At 31.9% G+C, this 19,056-nt stretch overlaps 3 protein-coding genes and 1 long non-coding RNA gene across 8 annotated transcripts; 2 read left to right on the top strand and 2 right to left on the bottom strand.

Moving 5' to 3' along the window:
* Positions 1-2,909: 2,909 nt before the first annotated feature.
* On the bottom strand, positions 2,910-4,998 carry LOC122520033 (trafficking protein particle complex subunit 12). The gene is made up of 2 exons (XM_043639926.1): positions 4,673-4,998; positions 2,910-4,508 (listed from the first exon to the last, which is right to left on the bottom strand). The coding sequence occupies exon 2, from the start codon at positions 4,503-4,505 to the stop codon at positions 2,922-2,924; it is 1,584 nt and encodes a 527-aa protein (XP_043495861.1). The 5' UTR covers positions 4,506-4,508; positions 4,673-4,998; the 3' UTR covers positions 2,910-2,921.
* Positions 4,999-6,499: 1,501 nt separating this feature from the next.
* LOC122520034 (UPF0692 protein CG33108) lies at positions 6,500-8,758 on the top strand. Of its 2 annotated transcripts, XM_043639928.1 has the most exons (4): positions 6,500-6,879; positions 6,976-7,031; positions 7,109-7,441; positions 7,538-8,758. In XM_043639928.1, the coding sequence occupies exons 1-4, from the start codon at positions 6,817-6,819 to the stop codon at positions 7,737-7,739; spliced, it is 654 nt and encodes a 217-aa protein (XP_043495863.1). In that variant the 5' UTR covers positions 6,500-6,816; the 3' UTR covers positions 7,740-8,758. The 2 variants fall into 2 exon arrangements, with proteins under 2 accessions (XP_043495863.1, XP_043495862.1); XM_043639927.1 differs by having other exon boundaries at positions 6,500-7,031.
* A 2,812-nt stretch (positions 8,759-11,570) lies between these two features.
* Positions 11,571-12,730, bottom strand: LOC122520035. Its single transcript, XR_006304432.1, has 2 exons — positions 12,215-12,730; positions 11,571-12,132 (listed from the first exon to the last, which is right to left on the bottom strand). It is a non-coding gene; the product is annotated as an uncharacterized LOC122520035 (long non-coding RNA).
* A 711-nt stretch (positions 12,731-13,441) lies between these two features.
* Positions 13,442-18,825, top strand: LOC122520032 (integrator complex subunit 3). 4 transcript variants are annotated; one of them, XM_043639922.1, is made up of 10 exons: positions 13,442-13,609; positions 14,059-14,657; positions 14,749-15,310; positions 15,412-15,607; positions 15,920-16,085; positions 16,216-16,764; positions 16,868-16,961; positions 17,057-17,424; positions 17,521-18,097; positions 18,219-18,825. In XM_043639922.1, exons 1-10 carry the CDS (start codon positions 13,535-13,537, stop codon positions 18,288-18,290), a joined length of 3,258 nt encoding a protein of 1,085 aa, XP_043495857.1. In that variant the 5' UTR covers positions 13,442-13,534; the 3' UTR covers positions 18,291-18,825. The 4 variants fall into 4 exon arrangements, with proteins under 4 accessions (XP_043495857.1, XP_043495858.1, XP_043495859.1 ...); XM_043639923.1 differs by having other exon boundaries at positions 15,923-16,085; XM_043639924.1 differs by having other exon boundaries at positions 15,947-16,085.
* The last annotated feature ends 231 nt before the right edge of the window (positions 18,826-19,056 follow it).

The following is a 19,056-nucleotide window of genomic DNA, read 5'->3' on the forward strand; positions in this document are numbered from 1 at the left end:
GAAAAAAAAAAAATGGAAAAAAAGAACTAGTGACGTGAATGTTATTATTATTATGGTGATATTGTAATATACAGCGCGTACTTGGTATATAAGAGAGAGAGAGAGAGAGAAAAAAGGTGGAAAAAAGGAAACAAAACGGGATAAATATTCATCGAAAACAAAATGGTCGTATTTTAGTTAGCAACGTAGTGGTGCATCGGACAGGCAGTGCCAAACTTCGAAAGATTTTTTCTTTTTTAACGATTTATAAAATTGGTTCTCTAGAATGCAACAATTCCTAACTATTCTATTTGATTTATAAGTTGATGGACTATATAAAACAACAAGAATAAGAAAAAAGTTAATTTTAAAAAGGATTTGATTTGGAAATAGAAACGAATTTCAATTGTAAAATAATATCAAAGGCTGACTGACTATAATGAATTTTGATCGAGTCATTTTTATATTTACAGTATATAGTACGACTCGATCAAAAAATAAATAAATAAATAAATAAATAAAAAAGAAAGAAAGAAAGAAAAAAAAAGAGATCCCATGGAATATTAAATCAGCGATTTAGTTAAATTTCTAAATCAATTTCTTAATGGGGCTGCGTATCACATACACAATGTATTTGTAATTTATGTATGTACATAAAAGTACTATGGCTTATTTTCTATAAGACTAACTAAGTTAATATTTTTACTTTTTCAAATTCATTTTCAAAATTAATGACAAATTAATAATCTCCATTCTTATAGATACAGTAAATCAAATCCGCCTTTTTACTTTTCTAAATATTATACATCATAAAAGGTGTATAATTTCTATCCTAAATTTAATCTATTCTTATTATACGCGAATTTAATTAATTTAAATTAATACGAGATTAAAATTGCGATTGAAAATCTTACAAATGGATTTCAAATATATATTTTAATTTAATCTCGAATAATATATGATTCTAATAATTTCCTATTTAACATATTTGAAACGTGCATTTATTATATATATTTTTTATATATTTAAATATAAAAGCCCTAATATATTATGTATGTATATACATATATATATATATATATATATATATATATTTCTGACAATGAATTTTCGAGTTACACAGAGATTATTAATTTTCTATACTCCATGTACCTCAACAATACCGTCAAACAAATGTCATTTTTTTAAATAATTCCAGTGCAACATTAATATATATATATATATAAAAATATCCAAACAAATCATTTTCTTTAATCAGTTACGTTAATCGTCAAAGAAAAAGAGAAAATGAAAGAATGTAATTAGTTACATAAAAAAAAAATATTTTGATAAATCATTGTATTAAAAAATATTGAATCATTTCCATTGACACATTGCTTGTTAATTTAAAAAACAAAAATACGAATATAAAATAGTAAAAGAAAATATTACCAAAAATTCACACGTATATTATTGTCATAAATTATTTAAAAAAAAAAAAAGAAAACAAAGAAAAGAAAAATCGATGTAAGACGGCACCTCCTAAAAAACGCTACTTTGCTGACTAGAATAAAAATTGATCGATGGAGAAGTGTCATCATCATCCATAGATCATTCGTGTGTGTTACTGCGGAATTATTATATAAAAGAACAAAATAAATAAATAAAGAAAGAAAAAAAGTTAAAGTAAAAGGAAAAAGATCGACAAAGAGGAAATAAGATAAAAGAAGAGATAAACTATAAAAAAAAAAAGAAAAGAAAAGAAAAGGGGGAAAAGGAAATGAATAATGTATTGTGACGTATAAGTTCCATCCATAAATAAAAAAAAAAAAAAAAATGAAATATTATAAAGTTAGGCCGACCTTTCCGCCAGTTCGTGCCTTTTTTTCTGCAGGGAGAGAGAATGCAGTTTTGAAATTCGATCAAACATGTGCTATTATGTAACGCGATAGCGCAAGGTGTTAATTACTTAAAAACTAGCATTTGCGCGTGAGTGTATGCTCTGTGTGTGTGCGCTGAGAGAGAAAGAGAGAGAGAGAATGGGTGGATGGGTTAAAGAAGGAAAAGAGAGAGAAAGAAAGAAAGAAGAAGGCAGAGAAAGGTGAGTGAGAGAGAGTGAGGGGTGAAGAGAAAGAAAGGAAAAAAAAGAAAAAGGAAATAAAAAGGTATATGCAAAGAGAAGAAGAGTGTATATGCTTAATTAACAACAGTAATGCACGATAATCGTTAAACGAATAATGAAAAATAATGAACGAAATTCAAGACGTGTATTCCTATTCTTACGTAGTAGTATATATATTTTCAGTAAACGTTAATTAAAACACGCTTTTGGAATAAGTCAATAAAGTAACGAAATATTAAATAACGAATAGAGGATGAATTCATAATTGTAGGATTGGATTGGATTGGTTGAAGCAATTAAATGCAAAGAGAGAGAGAGAGAGAGAGAGAGAGAGAGAGGTATGTGGATACGACGGCAGAATAGATGATAAGAAATAATACAGGAATCGAAGGAAGGATTTGAGATAGAAAAGAGTAAAAGAATAAAAGAAAAAAAATAGTAATGGAGAGGACGAACTTTAGCACTTGTTGATCGTTGATTAAATTGTCTTCGTTTCCTGATGTAATAAAAGCTATTTTACTTTGACGCTAATGTAGAATTTCTTATTATTTTGGTTTGTTTGTTAATACATCTCTTATTCCTCTGTGACGATGTTTGTTCTCAAATTATTTTTCTTAAAATTAAAATTAAAATGCGTGTTTATATTCAGGACGACTACGATTCTTACGAAAAAAGAATATTTATTTTTAAAAACGATTATAGTCCGGGAAATAGAATTATTTTAAAATATACAGTGTGTGTATATATATATTATATACCTATTACTTTTTTTATATTAAACATCTCGTAAATTTATTAAATTCTCTTAAAGATATTTCTCTTTCTTTCGTTTTTGAAATAATTACATGCCAAGTTTTAAACATTGGATGTCAATAGCATCACCTTTGTGTTTATTTAGCTGCCTTAGTAAATGTAGTTTGGTTTGCTTACAATGATTGGTATGTAACTCGTAGGAAGTACACATGTTCAACAATATTGGTTCTTGTAAGCTTTTCATAGGATTTCTTGCTACCGCATTTTCATACAAATGTACTGCAGCTTTAAGCTGACCAGTATAAAGAAGACAAACAGCCATATTATTGATCAGCATTACGTTAGTGGTATCCATAGAGGATGCTGCTCGAAAATAATTGAATGCTCCTTGAAAACAGTTTTTAGCTACCGCTATTAAGCCTTTATCTACCAATTCTCTAACAGTAATCGTAGTCGTTTCCACTACTCTATTATTTAATAATATTTCTGCAGTAGATACATCCCCGAGAAACAAATGTATTCTTCCTATGCTAGATCGAAATATTTGTAATTGCTCTGCTGTCCAATCGTGTGATTTGCTCAGTTCTTCCAATATATCTACCGCCAAAATGTAATTTTTCATTCCAACAGCACAGTTAATTATAGAGATTAATATTCTTGATTTTCTGCGTGACCACAGTACAATAGCATCTTTTTGTTGTTCAATATTAGTAACTTTGGCATCAATTTTGTCTCCTGTAAGATCGGCTTGTAAATTTGACAGTATTTCATTGACTATGCTCAAAAGTTTGTGTAATTTGTCTAATGCTTCCTTTGGTTTACCATAATAATATGGAATTTCAGCTAAAAGTAATCTGAAAGCAAACGAAGCCATGGAACCTGGTCTGGTACCGTATAATTCTGGATAAAATGTAAAATACATGTCTGGCTTATCCAAATCTCCAAACGGCTTAGATTCTTTTTCCAACAATTCATTCTGTTTCAATTTAGTTAACAAGGAAAGTCTGGTGTACCATAATTGTAAGGAATGTGGAGTATGTTTACTCGGTTGATTTATTTTTCCATAACCTTGAGCATAGATTGAAATAAGTCTTCCTGACAAATTAATGGCAGCTCTGTAACAACCGGTTTGTATTAATTTTCTCAATCCGCGTTCGTCTTGAGTGACGTCCGAAGCAGTAAGTACATTTCTTTGCATCTCTTCGTCTTCTCCTAGAAAATGTGCAACACCATTTTTTATTAAATCAGGCATATCTCCTTGTAATGCCAATCCTGGCATAGTTAAATTGTCTCTTTCAAGAAAGGTTGTGCCAACCGTTGAGGTAGCAACTGAGCGTAATATTTTACGAGTACGTTCAGATGGTATCCAAGCATCTCTGTGCAAATCGCTGTACGTTGCATGATCAGACATTCGGTCATTATCTATTAAAGTATCAACGGAGAACAAATCATTGGGTGTACTATTTAAAATTGAATTAAATCCTGAAATATTATCTTCTGATTCTGATGGGCTATTAAAATAATTTTGTTGATTTGGTGCTACGATATCGTCAAAAATCGTACGTGGCGCATTATTAAAGTAACGACTAATATCTGCTGTTGTCTTTTCTTCTGTATCTTCTGTCACAGAGGATGACATATCCTTTGACGTTTTGGAATTACTCTCGGCCATTTTCTTAAATAAATAATAATTATTTATATTATTGTGTGTCAGCAATAAAAATATCAAATAAAATGAGATTGGAATTTCGTAAGAATTCTTGATTATATCAATCAGGTTATTATCTCATATTTTATTTGTAAAAATTAATTATACTTGCAAAAATATTTCATACTTACATTGTTAACTATAATAATGCATACAGTCAAGAGAGGCGCTGGAGTTGCATTATACGCAGAAAGGTTATGTTTGTAACATATTTAATATAAATTATTCTACTATTAGAATTAAGTACAAGTGTTAATAAATAAATATTTTTTCATTTTTTTTAAATAATTACACATTGACAACAAGAATTGACATATCACAACACTGATCAGACACTACCAATATTAAAACAAAAAATATTCCAACAAAATTTAATCCGTAACTTTATTCTCTAGCATTTGCATTTTTATTTGTCCAAATTTTGACCCATATTTCATAGCAAATAATTGAAGCAATATAAATGTCAATATATTTTTTACTTTCATATAGAGAGAATTATAAATATAATAATAATTAATATTAAATATAAATAATATTATACGATAAGAAAATCTCGTAAACTGCTATTATTACCTTTTCACTTGTGTCAGTATTCCGTGCCTCTAATTGGTTATTGGAAATTCGTGTAATGCATTGTCTCAGTTTCTTACAATATTCACACATGTTTATATAATATTATTATTTATTTAAATATAATTATATAACATAAATTCTTTTTATATATATATAATATAACTAAAAATGTTCCTGTTAATTTAGTTATTATCCCTATAAGTGCATAATGCAACAAGATGGAGACATATTTATCCACTAGTAATCCGTGTTTTTCATTGGTTATTGGAAACACGTCGTCGTCTGCAGTGATCCGTGTAATGCTTTGTCTCGGTTTGCCGTGAGTCGCAGTACTCGTGCATACTCATGCCAGTTTAAGAAGTCGTCTGAAGAAAAAGTCATTATATTTGGGCGATTTAATGCGGTTACGTTTATCGCAAAATGTATTTGATGGATACATCGTAAAACTCGCGTCTCGTTATCCTCGTTTATTAATACATTTGTTTTATTCGAAAATTACATAATGAACGTGCATTATTCATCGAACGGAAGAAAGGGGAATACGAACGTCAAAATCGTATTATACTAATAAGCTTGTTTTTTTTTTCCGCTTGTTGTTGGTTCTGTCATATAACTTCGCGACGAAACGGATAAAGAGAAAGAAAGAAAGAAAGGAAGAAAGAAAGAAAGAAAGAAAGAAAAAAAAAAGAGAGAGAGAGAAAATATCGTACATCACTCGTCATTTAAAATCCAAAAATTAACATTCTAATCGAGTACACTCGTAAATGAGCAAATTTTAACGATAATACGTAACACGCAATTGCGTAAAAATTACGGAAATGATTGATTATTAATTTATTTGTCGTCAAATGTGCAGTGCACTGCCATTAAAAATCGTCCGAGTCTTATGTTATTTTTTAACTTCTTACAAAATGTGAAATCACACGTACCTGGAAACTATCTAGCATACATACATGCATACATACACACACACACATAATTCTTTACGTATCTCTATGTACAACTTCTCACACACACGCGCGCGCGCGCACATGTAAATCTCAATCTATTAACAAAGGATCCAATTTGAAATAGCATTTTACAGGACAAATAGGATCGTTCTCAAATTTACTAGAAGAATCTACAATTAGTTTCTAGTTAATTGTTCAAATCAGAAACTGTTATTTAAATCGAATTCTTACATCTTCAAGGTTAAACCGAGTGACTTATTATATTTTTATGTTAATCCTTCGTACGGTTATATATATCGTTAAATAACAAAGCACGGAAAAAGTTAATCGTATTTTATGATATATTTTTTTAGATTGAAGTTAGCCTTTTTATAAACATTGTTGATATTGTTCTAAAGTTTCTTAAATAATTCGAGAAAGATAAAAGAAATATTAATCACCTAAGTGAATTTCTTTTAATTCTCTCTTTCACTCTCTTTCTCGCGGGCCTTTTTCTTTATTTTGCTTCGTCTTGAATTAATCATAACCATGACTTATGCTATTTTTAAGCATAATGTTTGTTACCAAAGCTATTGAACTTTACAACTTGCAATTTTTCTATGGAATACGTGTTACTCAGTGGGTCATTGAATCATCATCATTAACATTCTTTAGTACTTGATTAAATATATATATATATACATATATATATATATATATTGAAATCGATAAAAAAAACAGCAATTATTTCTAAGCAATTTATAAGCTAAAAGATGCCAGCACCACCTCTGTCATTAACAAATTTAACAGAGGCACCTATGTGCCAAAAAACAGAGGTGAGCGACCCCGATTCTTTGCCCCCTTGGGCTAAAATCACACTTACGTCTGCAGAGGCAGAAATAGAAAAATTAATTACAAGTAATGAATTGAAGGATGCAGAAGTGACTTACTTTTGTCAAGTCGAACCTATTCTGCAAGATGGACCACAGTGAGTTTTATTTTATTATCGATAAGAAAAATACTTTTTCTTTAGTATTCCATTAATGTTGCGTTTCATTTCAATAGATGCGGTTTAGTAGCCCTCGCAATGGCATCTCAAGAATATACAAAACCTGTTTCTGTTAGTCAATTGTTAGCAGAAGCTAGGGTAAGAGGTTTCACTCAACACGGAGAAGTATACAGTGTTGATTTCATGGGTACTTTGGCTGCTGAATATTTGCCCGATCATAGACCGGATATTTTGGTCGATTTACAACAATGTCCGGATACTTTAACTCATGCGTTAGCTCATGGAGCTATGGTGCTTATACCATACGATTCAGATTTCAATCATGCTCCTTGCTTGAAGCGAGGCCATAAAGCTCATTGGGCATTACTCGTAGGACTTATATCATCGAGGTATAAAACTATACATAATTGGACACGATTAAATATTTAATTATAAGAAGTGAATAAATCTCTGCGTAACTTGTTTAATATATTTCTATTTTGTAGGCAAGGGTATCATGTCTTAGCACGTCATGGAAAGTCACGTCACCTCGCTTGTTGGCCATTACGCGACTTAATAGAAAGTAATGGTAATTTAGAAGAAGAAGGAACAACAAGACATGCAGGTGGATACGTTATACCAAAGGGTGGAGTTGGCGGCCAAAGAGGGCTACGTGGTAGAGCATTGGCATTGCATCCATACATATAAAAGAATTATGTACAAGAGCTGTAGAAAAAATTAATATCACAGTAAACGAATGGGAATCATTAATACAGTGTTACTATATCCAAGTTATGAGGTTAATATTCGGGAAATAAGATTTAAAGAAAAAAACCTTAAAAAAAAAAAAGAAAAAATACAAAAAAAAAAGCAGCGCTAATACAAAAGCGATCTATAGTTCTTTGTAAAACATAATGCTTCAATTTACGCATATTCGAATTACGCAATGCAATTTGCCAAATGCAAAAGAATAAGAAGAAAAAATGATTAAAAAAAAAATGATGATATTAAAAAAGAAAAAAAAAAGGATAAATACCAAATTTACCATTAATTCAATTTCATAGTAAGTGCAACCATAAGTTTAATAGCTCTCATTTTTCTCTTTATTATATGAAATGTAAATAATTCTATTATGTCGGTGCAACTTTTGTGTATAGTCCGTTTACCAGCGGCACACATTAAAATGTGTTACGAGTAAACGGGCTGCCGATCGCGAACGTATTATGTATAAGTCAAAATAGGAAGTATGTTTCGTTACACATTAAAATCTCAGCGAGATCAATTGATTTTTAAATTTAAAAAGTGCATTCATTGATGTACATCAAATCGATGTGTGGCAAGTGCGTGTATGCAAAATAAAAGAAAAACAAAAACAAAAACAAAAAACGGACGCATGTAATCGTCCGTACGTGCATTGATCTAATAAACGTATTAGTTAGGAGTTATTCAAATCAATACTAGCCAATATCAAAGTATTTAAGTATATTTATTTAAAACAATGAAGAACTTGCAGGCCTTCTTAAGGGGGGGATAGTTGTATGATTTGTTTTTCTTTTGCATTTGCATAATCGAAAAAAAAAAAAGAAAAAATTATAATTACTATCGAAACTGTGTAAGGACCGCAAATGCAACTTTGAAGGAAAAAATAAAAATACTAGCCGTACCAATTTAAGTATATTGTGTAACGTACGTATACGTAGAGAGAAAAAAAAAAAGATTATCAAAAATATTCATTCAACGTGTCGATGAATCAAATATTTATTTATGAAAATGAAAGAACCTGCATGTATCAAGTAAAATTATTTACAAACAATAAACTAATCATTATTATACATTACGATCTATATATATGTATATATATATATATATATGCGTACATGTATATCGCAATATATATATTTTTTTTCATTTAAACCCTTTGAGTGCTGAAAAATATTCTTGATTGAAGCGCTTCCAAAGGATGATGGAATATTTTATTGCTGACATGAATTACGTCGATCGATTATATCAGGTGCAGCTAACAATAAATTATAATCGTTGTTCTCCCAAATGAAAGAAGAGTTTTATTCACAAGAAAGTTAAATCACTAATATTAAGCAATAATAGGCATAGTTAGTACTCTAATGGATGACCACTTTGGAACACTGTGCTGTTGATACAGGAGTGTGAAAAGGTGTTGTTAATATTCCTCAAAACCGTAAAAGAGAAAGTAATAACGACAATATGCAAACTGACATTGCATTCTTTGCATTCGTATTAACAAATAAATATATATATATATATGCATTCATACACTCAAAGGGTTAATCTACTACAAAATGAATATTTCACATCTATAAATAATGATTATTATTATTATCAATAGCCATTGCTTCTCTAGCAACTTATGTTTCATTAGTTTGAAGAAAAATATTCTTTTTATTGAATAACTGTGTCATTGATTGAAATGCTTATTAATGTTAGTTATCATTAAGCAAAAGAGGTCATGCGATTATTAATAGCAGATTTTAAATAATCGCTATTTCATTATCGATAAAGTTGACTTTGATTTATTGTATAAAATAGTAATTGCTACTTAAAAGAGTGCTGCAACACTTGTAACCATCGTGCTTCCTATTTTTGTATTCCATTCCATCTCAGTAATCTCGAATCTCTAAAACTGTAGTCTCTAAACATTTTTATTTCAACAAATACTTTTACACATATACAAATTGTGGAATGCACTGATAAACCACTGCCTTTTTAACAAACAAAACAACAAAAGAATTTATCTTTAAAATTACATTTTTATTATAATAGCCCGTTTTGTTTTGTGCAATATAAGCAAAATATTAGCCAATATGGCATCTTAAATAGTTACAGAAAGTAATATATATATGTGTGTATATATAAGTAGTTAGAGTATTCATTAAATTGTAGCTTTAAATTTACACTATATACACGTGGCGAAAGATTTTCACAACCATACTTATTAGCTATACTTGCATATACGCACATTGCTATATTGCATACTTTGCACATGTACATATACGTACGTGCTGACCTCTTGCGGTATTTGCTTGTACTAAACAACCAACTTACGTTAAACATTTTGTTCTTTTTTCTTTTCTTTTTTTTTCCTTTTTCTTTTATCTTACAAAATAAATACAATTATGTAACGACAAAAAAAAACGGGGTTTGAGTTTAACAATATAATTAATTTAATCATCGACAACGATAAATAATATTAGTTAAACGTTTAGTTGCGATTTAAAGATTGATACTAAATGCTAGTTTTATTACGTTTTTAACGGTCTCTTGTTGTTGTTGCTATCGTCGTTGTCGTCAATGACGATAATAACGATGATGATAATAATGTTATTTTCATTAATAAGACTTTTTAGATTCGCGGTTAGGGTTTTGTTTTAATCGAGAACAATTATGACGTAGAATTTTTTACCAGATTATTATATTTTTCTTTACCAACAAGTTTATAAACACAATGATACGGTTTCTCCAATAACCTGATCCTATTCTCAATTTATTCTAAGCATTTCCCAATTATTCTTATCGTATTACTTTACAGTTAACAATGACTCGTTTTCAAACTATCCTTCTCACAATTTAAAAAGGAAAAAAAAAACTATTATGCTATTATCGTTGGAAAATTATCTAAAAATGCTAATTCAACTGTTTGTAATTGTTTCGTAATATTTCTTCTTTCTTTTTTTTTTTTCGATTAAATATTAAATATCAACAATGTTTTTAGTAAAAGTTTAGGATTAAATAAAGAAGACGAGGCGATGAAATGAAATGAGCTGAGCTGAGCTGAGCTGGCAATCTTCTTCCATCTCTTGTTTTTTCTTCTCAATACGTTTCTCATCACATTCGGTAAAGCTAAATATAAATCTTCTCTTTCTTTCTTTCTTTAACTCTTAGGAATTAAACTCTTATGTTAGTATTTCTACTTGTAGATAACGCAACTTCTTCTTCTTCTTGTTTGCTTGACCTAGGATAATACACAGAGTTTTTAAATATTTTATTCGAATATCGACGATGCCTATATTTCTTCTATCGAACAATACTTTCTTAACCATACTTAAACTGTTGATTCGATAAAAAAAAAAAAAAGGAAACGCGTGATTTATTTGTTTTTCTTCTTATTATTTTTCTTCTTTTACATATATTTATATACACAAAATATTTACAAATTTAACATTGTATCAGCAAAATAAATATACGATAATGTTTCTTTCTTCGATCGATTCGAGATTTTATCTTGTGATCCCGATTTTGTATCGATTATAAGGAAATAATATTCTTGAATTATTAATTTTCAAAGGAAGAAAAAGAAAAAGAAACAGAAAAATAAAGAAAGAAAGAGAAAGAAAAAAAGTAATATGCCGCAACTGTTGGCTAAGATAGTTGAAAATATTTCCACGATTGTAAAGCGTGATTCATTCACGACCCGTTTTCATTCGTTTGCATTCGATGATAAAAATTAAAAAAAAAAAAAAAAAAAAAGAAAAAAAAAAAAAAAACCAAAGAAATAACATTGTATTCTTTCAAATATTTGTTTAATCTATTTTATCGTTATTATATAGCTTTGAATCTACAGTTGTACACGTGGCCAAGGCATCAGCCATACTCATTACGCACATTGTTGCGTTCTTTTCTACAAACCTAGCACGCTGACCTCTCGCGGTTATATGCTTGACCTGCTGCTGCTTACATTAAAATAGTGTAATTATATTACACTGTGTAATGTATAAGATCTATAATATTTTTCTTTACCAATTAAGAACAATAACCAACAATAACAATAACAACAACAGCTGTACATCATCGATGCATTCATCATGCATCAATAACTTTACATTCCTGCTTATATTATACAGCGTTTCGTGACGAATGTTAATAGTAATGGTATAATAATGACAATCCTATTAAATTATACGTATATAAATATTTTCTCTTTCGCATATTGTTAGACATTAACGTACAATATATTTATGCCTATTCATTATCGTCTTTCCACTGAAATATTATTCTTGGAATAATTACAAGGACCACATTCCATTCACGGATGAGAGTAGTCACACTAGTTTTATTTCGACTAAAACTTTTCAAATCAAAATATTAAAGTTTCGAAAATTCAACTCGAATCGAAATTAAATTAATATATGGAGGATTTTAATGAAAACCTTCTTTAATTATCGGTAGAAATTTCTTGAAAGACACAAAAGAGATTGATAAATGAATAGAAAAAATTAATAGGATGACGAGTGAACGTATTAATACAAATGATCTTTTCATTTGTCAGCAGAACGACAGAAATTCCCTTCTCTCTCTCATCGTTGTCGTTTACGACTGCTTGTAACGAGTGACTTGATGCGATTAGTCTCACTGTTCGTTATCCCCACTTGTTTACTTCGCATCTGCGCGTTATAACGCGCATGCGCACACTCCGTGAATTCAGGAACGTAACAATTCACGTATTATTTAAGTTCTCGTTAAACGCGTTCTCTTCTACCTTGATATTTCCTTTTCCGATAATATACTCTCTTTCTGCTTAGGCAAGTTATTTACGCTTGAATCACCTCCTCCTTGTGAATCATCTTAACTCGCCTTTTTGGAAGCAAACTTACGTGTACAATCCAAATACGATAAAACGAATAAGAAATTAATGTTGATTTTTAAAACGTTCCGTTGTTTTTTTTTCTTTTTAGATTTTATTTACATTTTTCTTATTTCAAAATATAATTAAACATATAAAATAATTCAAAAGAAAATTTCTTAATAATTAAATAATAAAAAAACGATGTGTACAAATAAAACAAAGAAATAAAAATAAAAATATACGATCTTTTGTGTTAATGGTAGGACAAATGTAATAGGCGGGAAAGTAGGGAGCATATACTTTAAAGTAGTAAATTCGTTAAAGAAAGAGTAAGAAAAGCGGATTCGCGCGCGCGAGTAATATTTGAGAATTAGCCGAGGGGCACCAGGATTAAACAATACGGTCGTGGCGCACTACTTTTCTCCTCTCTCGTCTCAGAGCGCTGCGCTCCGGTGTTTGCAGGTCGGCGTTCGGCTATTGGTCGAAGTAAGGCTCGGTGGTGGGGATATGGAGGCACCGCGTCACGAAGCGAGGCCGAGGAACTGCGAGGCGCATGTATCAATGCGCAATCGCATCTGAACGATTGACGGAGTCGGGGAGGTCCGAGGAATAAACAGAGTGGCGAGACCGCGCGACCGATAGAGAGAGGGGGAAGAGAGGAGGAAGAGAGGAGAGAGAGAGCGAACTCGAAAGAGAGAGACGGGAGAGAAGGAAAGGGATAGATAGATAGAGAAAGAGAGAGAGAAAGAGAAAGAGAGAGATAGAGATAGAAGGAACAAGCAGCGAGACGATCACGATGCACAGAGGCGAGCACAAGCGAGCAGAGGCACAGGGCTGAGGGCTGAGGGCTCAACAGGGCCTTCTACGACGATTTACGGAATCTGGCCTGAATCAGCCAGCAACGATGGAACAAACGAAAACTCCCGTCTCACGGCTACTCACTACAACCTGCATCGAGAACAAGGACGACCTGGAAGAGGTAACGTAAATATTTGAAATAGTCAGTGGATACGTATCGAGTGCGAGGGGCTCCGCCATTGTTGCGACGGTCGCGCACGTCGCTGTCTGCGTGGCGCTACTGTCAAACCTACGCGTCTTAGCGGGATTTTTAAATCTCTTTACTATGCTTATTCTTATTCTTATTCTTATTCTTATTCTTATTCTTATTCTTTTTTTTACTTCTTCCCTTCGTATTATTAGTTTATTCGTGATTTTTACTCGATCGGTCTATCCCGTTTTTTTTTATAATCTTGATGTCATTGCATTATGATCGCTAGTGTTATTAAAAAAATAGAAGACAACAGAAGAAAATGCATTTTATATTTTCAATATAAATGTTTATTAAATGTCGTATATTACATATACGTGTAAATTTATATATATACATAAGCGTGTGTGTGTGTGGGTGCGTGTAATTGTTGATTACAGAAATTTGAAAGATGCTATGCCGTACTTCAAAATCTGACTACAGGCCTTTCGGAAAAGGAAGCACATGATACGCTGAACAATGCAGTATGCAAAGACAAAACGCACGAAGAAGTTTCCTTGGGATTGGTAGTTGTTATTTTAACGGATAAACAGAATGCCTCTAAAAGTTATAGAGACTTAACGCTTATAACCAGAGACGGTCTTGCAATTGTGTTGGGACATCTTAATCAGTTGGTACTCGAAAGGTATCTCAGACTGAACGATGTTTCCCGAGGTCAACTTTTGTGGTTGTTACGTGAAATGATAAGGACTAGCGTAGCTAATGTTGATAATCTTTGTTTAACTTTACTGAGACATGCGGCTGGTGGAGATATCTCTCAAAAGAATCTGTTCCTAGTCGAGGCCCTCTTGGATATATTTCAAGAAAATCGGCCATGGCTGGACAAATTTCCTTTTTTGGTGGCATCTATTGTTTATACGTATTTACGATTAATAGAAGATCACAACAGTCCTCTTCTGACCAGTCTTCGACAAAAGGAAGTAGCTTTTACGGTATCCCTTTTAAGAGAGAGGATAGTGGACTGTTTAGTTATCGGAAGGTACATTATTTATTTATTATATATATTTTTGTTTTTATTTTATATTATTTCATTAATTTTATTATACTTAATCGTATAACAATGTTTTCAGGGATTTAGTGCGTTTGTTACAAAATGTTGCGAGGATACCGGAGTTCGAAGCACTTTGGAAAGATATATTGTTAAATCCAAAATCTTTATCTCCGAACTTCAGTGGAATTCTTCAGCTCTTACAAACGAGGACATCTCGAAGGTTTCTTCAATCCAGGCTTACTCCGGATATGGAAAGGAAACTAGTTTTTTTAACGAGTCAAGTTCGTTTTGGAAATCACAAACGTTATCAAGATTGGTTTCAAAGACAGTACTTGGCAACACCCGAATCACAATCTTTGAGGTGTGATTTAATACGTTTTATTGTCGGCGTTATACACCCGACCAATGAACTATTATGCTCGGATATAATACCTCGGTGGGCGGTGATAGGGTGGTTGTTCACTACTTGTACTTCTACGGTAGCTGCGAGTAACGCCAAACTAGCTTTATTTTATGATTGGCTTTTCTTTGACCCAGAGAAAGATAATATAATGAATATCGAGCCTGCTATTCTTGTCATGCATAATTCAATGAGATCTCATCCACCTGTTACTGCCACGCTATTAGATTTTTTATGCAGAGTAAGTTTATTTGAATACGTTATTGTGTTTATCGTGCGACAACGATTTCCCAAAAATACGCCATGAGTAAATAATAATTAAATCTTTTTTTTTTTTTACAGATAATACCAAACTTTTATCCGGCACTGACAGAAAAAGTTAGAAACGGAATATTTTCATCATTGAGACAAATTTTGGAAAAACGCGTATTACCTAGTCTTTATCCGCTATTCGATAGTCCGAAATTGGATAGAGAATTAAGGAACAAAATTAGAGAAACTTTCAAGGAATTTTGCTTACCACCTAACGCAGATCTAGGTGAAATTATTTTCCATATCTTATGTTTGATTAGCTTTGTATAATATAATCATTACTGTAAACCACTATGTAGATAAGCTTGTTAATAGTCCGTAATTTCCATATCCTTATTTTTTAGCATTTAAACATGTGCTTGTTAACATTTTGTTTTGTGCATCATTATAAAATGTTGAAAGGTATTGCTTATTTTTCAAACTAGTTATTACTAACTTTGCATCTTATATTTTCCCCGCTGTAGTTCTTTGTCACTGTTATTTAGCTTTCAGCACATTCAACGCTTACTAACTTTGGTTCTCGCATGATGTTCTTAAGCAGGTAATAAGGTTCCGATATATTCAGGTAAAATGGAAGATCTTAATAAGGATCTCAATTCAGGGTTTATCACGGATAATACAACAAACACGCCAGTAGAAAACAATCACGTGGGCCAGGATCCGGAACCAGCATTCAGCGACGAGGAAGAAGAAATGCCACTAAGGTTTTTATTTGAGTTTTTTATCGAATATAAATTATCTCGTGCATTATTTTCCTTTTCTTCTTTTGTTAAATGTATTTTTAAAATGCATATATATATATATATATATATTTATATATAAATATGTTTACAGAATAGTTACAAAAGTAGAAGAGGAGGAAGACGAAGAGGATGTACCTTTGGCTACGGTCAAACTTAAGAACGAACAAAAAAATGCAAATTGCGTTTCTAAAAAGGAAGACATCACCTCTCAGTTGAATCTTATTTTAGAACCGGAAGAATTGAGAACTGCCATTGGAAGCCTACATAGTGAAAGTGATAATGAAATTAAATGTCAAGCGGTTGAAAGAATAGTACAAATGGTCGTAGAAGACGAAATAGATGCAGAAACTGTGCCAGGTTTAGCGTCTTGTTTGTCGACGATTCTGTCAATTCAAATAACAGCACAGATATATCCATCGGATAATTTAAACGAAGAATCATTGACTGATAGTATAAGCACGCCATTGTTTGTTATGTTTCGAAATCATTATCAGTTGTGTAAAGAAGAAGACAATAGGAGAAAACTTTTAGCTAGAGTACTCGCTGAAATGAATTCTATTCAACCAAGGATAGGATATTTACTTTTATATTTTTTAAAAGTATGGGGTAGAGAAGAAGAGAAAAGAGAAAGGGAACCAAGGTTAGTTTCGAAGTATTTTTGTTGGTTTCTTTTTTTTTTAATCCTCGTCGTCGTTTTCGTCATACATCAAAGTTGTACGTGTTTCTTTTTTTGCTTTTTACAGCAACGTGTTAAACGATGTAAAAGCCTCCGTTTATAAGGACTTCTGTGCGCAGAGAGAAAAAAAATTGGACGCATGTATAGTCGCAGATTTAAAAGTAATTATAAAATGTTATTGAAAAATTAAATCAATAATGCAACGATTCTTATATCGATCATAATTGTTGTATCTTACTTTTTTTATTTTTTATAGTTGTGTCACGAAGACAACATATATATGATGTGTTACTTGGTGCCTGACATATACACTGGATTTCCAAACGTGGCTCTTGGAAATGTTCAGATAATGCACTTGGTCGTATCGACCATTGATTCGGGTCAATTACAAGACTTAATTTGTCAGATAATGCAAGGTCATCTTAAAATGTTGAAGAAAGAATCTTTCACGTCGTTGGTAACGGCAAGCTTAAATTGGGAAACCTTCGAGCAGATCATTTTTTGGCAATTAATATCTGCGCACGATTTTCCCATCGAATATTTTTTCCCAGTATTACCGAAATTACAATTTCGCGATCATGCGGAAGCATTAACGCCAATATTGCTCATGCTTAAACAAGAAAAGTAAATAATCAATATTTATAAATCCATATATTGATTGGTAAGATATAAAACGTACAAATCATTGTTATGTATTTTATTTTTTGTGTTTATTCGCAGACCAACTTTGGAGCTTTTACGACAACTACTCACGCGTCAGAACGTGGACGGTGACTTGTTCGTAGTTACAGCGTTACGTTACTGGTGTCGCGATTACGAGGATAAACTTGGTGAATTATTGGCCAATCTATTAAGTACACGTTATCCTGCAACTAGTCCAAATAAAAGGAAACGTTCTGGAGCTAAAAACCACCAACAATCTGGACCACCTACCGGCGAACAAGTTTTAGGCCATTTAGATTATTTGCGTCAGAATTGTACATCTTCTACGGAGTTACAATTGTATCACACGGAACTAATGCAGAGAGCGTTGCAACAAGCCCAAGCTGCCGGTACCGATTCACTGAGGAAGAATTATGGAGATCTGTTCGCGTTAGCGGAAGTTAACGAAGAAAACGAACCACCTCCGCCCCCGCCTACGAGTTCCGCGAGAAAACACGCTGCTGCTTCGGGTGGTGGCGGGGGTGGCGGCGGCGGGGCCAAGGGGGGAAATAGAAAAGTTGGCGTCAACACGAGGGAAAGGACGAGTTCGAAAAAACAAATTCGGTATCACCTAGACAGCACATCCAGCAGTGAGGTAAACAATTTACACGATACGTCTACTGAAATAAAATCAGTAAAACGGTAAATAAATTCTATTGTTACACTACGAGATTACACATTTGTTCAATTGTTTCTTTTATTTAATTTAACTATAGGAGGAGGAAATCGTTAATCCAAAGCAAGCGAAAAAGAGAAAAAAAATTATAGTGGGCTCGGACAGCGACTGACCACCCAGTGTCTTCACGTGTCACATGGACCACGTCATGTGTGTGCAGCAAGATGAATTAGCATTAAGATTAGTAAGATAATACCGATATACATAGTAGATTTATCTAGCGCGACTTGTACATATATATATTCTACGTTTGAAAATTGGAATACGAAACGGATATGTGTTGTTGGTTGGCTGCTTGGCGCGAGTCTTCTTCTTCTACTAACGCGTTTCGTAATCTAATTAAACGTAATGGTGCCAGGCTCTCGTTATTATCAACGTTAAATCTATGATATGTATGTATGTATGGATGCATGTGCATGCGTGTGAGTGTACGAATGAATCTATGTATGTATGCATGTGTGTATGTATGTATGTATGGTACGTCTATCTCGCGATTAGTTTTCAAAAGTAAAAAAAAAAGAGAGAGAACAAAAAAAAAGAAAGAAATACTCTTATCATATCGACTTATCGGTGCATAAATTTAATCGATTAAAAAAATAAAAAAACAGCCAAGAGCGTGCGCGAGAAAGAGAGAGTGTACGTGCGAGAAAGAAATATATATATATGTATATATATACATGTATATATGTTTCTATATTAAATGCGATTGGTGAAAAAAAAATTGATTTTGAACCAAAATAAAAAAATAATAAAAATATTTAATAAAAAAGACGCAGAAAAAATAAGTTTGAAAATATATATTATTGTACAAAATGAAAGACAAATTCTAAATGAATAACTTTGACCTGGCACCATTATTATTGCAAGAAACACAAGAA

This window comes from Polistes fuscatus, unplaced genomic scaffold (assembly GCF_010416935.1).
Source record: "Polistes fuscatus isolate 324 unplaced genomic scaffold, CU_Pfus_HIC Scaffold3, whole genome shotgun sequence".
Lineage (NCBI taxonomy): Eukaryota > Metazoa > Arthropoda > Insecta > Hymenoptera > Vespidae > Polistes > Polistes fuscatus.

Excerpts from the sequence above, each read along its gene's own strand:
- LOC122520033 (XM_043639926.1), bottom strand. The coding sequence starts at position 4,505 with ATGGCCGAGAGTAATTCCAAAACGTCAAAGGATATGTCATCCTCTGTG.
- LOC122520034 (XM_043639927.1), top strand. The coding sequence starts at position 6,817 with ATGCCAGCACCACCTCTGTCATTAACAAATTTAACAGAGGCACCTATG. Across the intron at positions 7,032-7,108 it reads ATTCTGCAAGATGGACCACA|ATGCGGTTTAGTAGCCCTCG; the intron begins GTGAGTTTTATT and ends TCATTTCAATAG. Across the intron at positions 7,442-7,537 it reads GTAGGACTTATATCATCGAG|GCAAGGGTATCATGTCTTAG; the intron begins GTATAAAACTAT and ends TCTATTTTGTAG.
- LOC122520032 (XM_043639922.1), top strand. The coding sequence starts at position 13,535 with ATGGAACAAACGAAAACTCCCGTCTCACGGCTACTCACTACAACCTGC. Across the intron at positions 15,608-15,919 it reads ACCACCTAACGCAGATCTAG|CAGGTAATAAGGTTCCGATA; the intron begins GTGAAATTATTT and ends GATGTTCTTAAG. Across the intron at positions 17,425-17,520 it reads CTCATGCTTAAACAAGAAAA|ACCAACTTTGGAGCTTTTAC; the intron begins GTAAATAATCAA and ends GTTTATTCGCAG.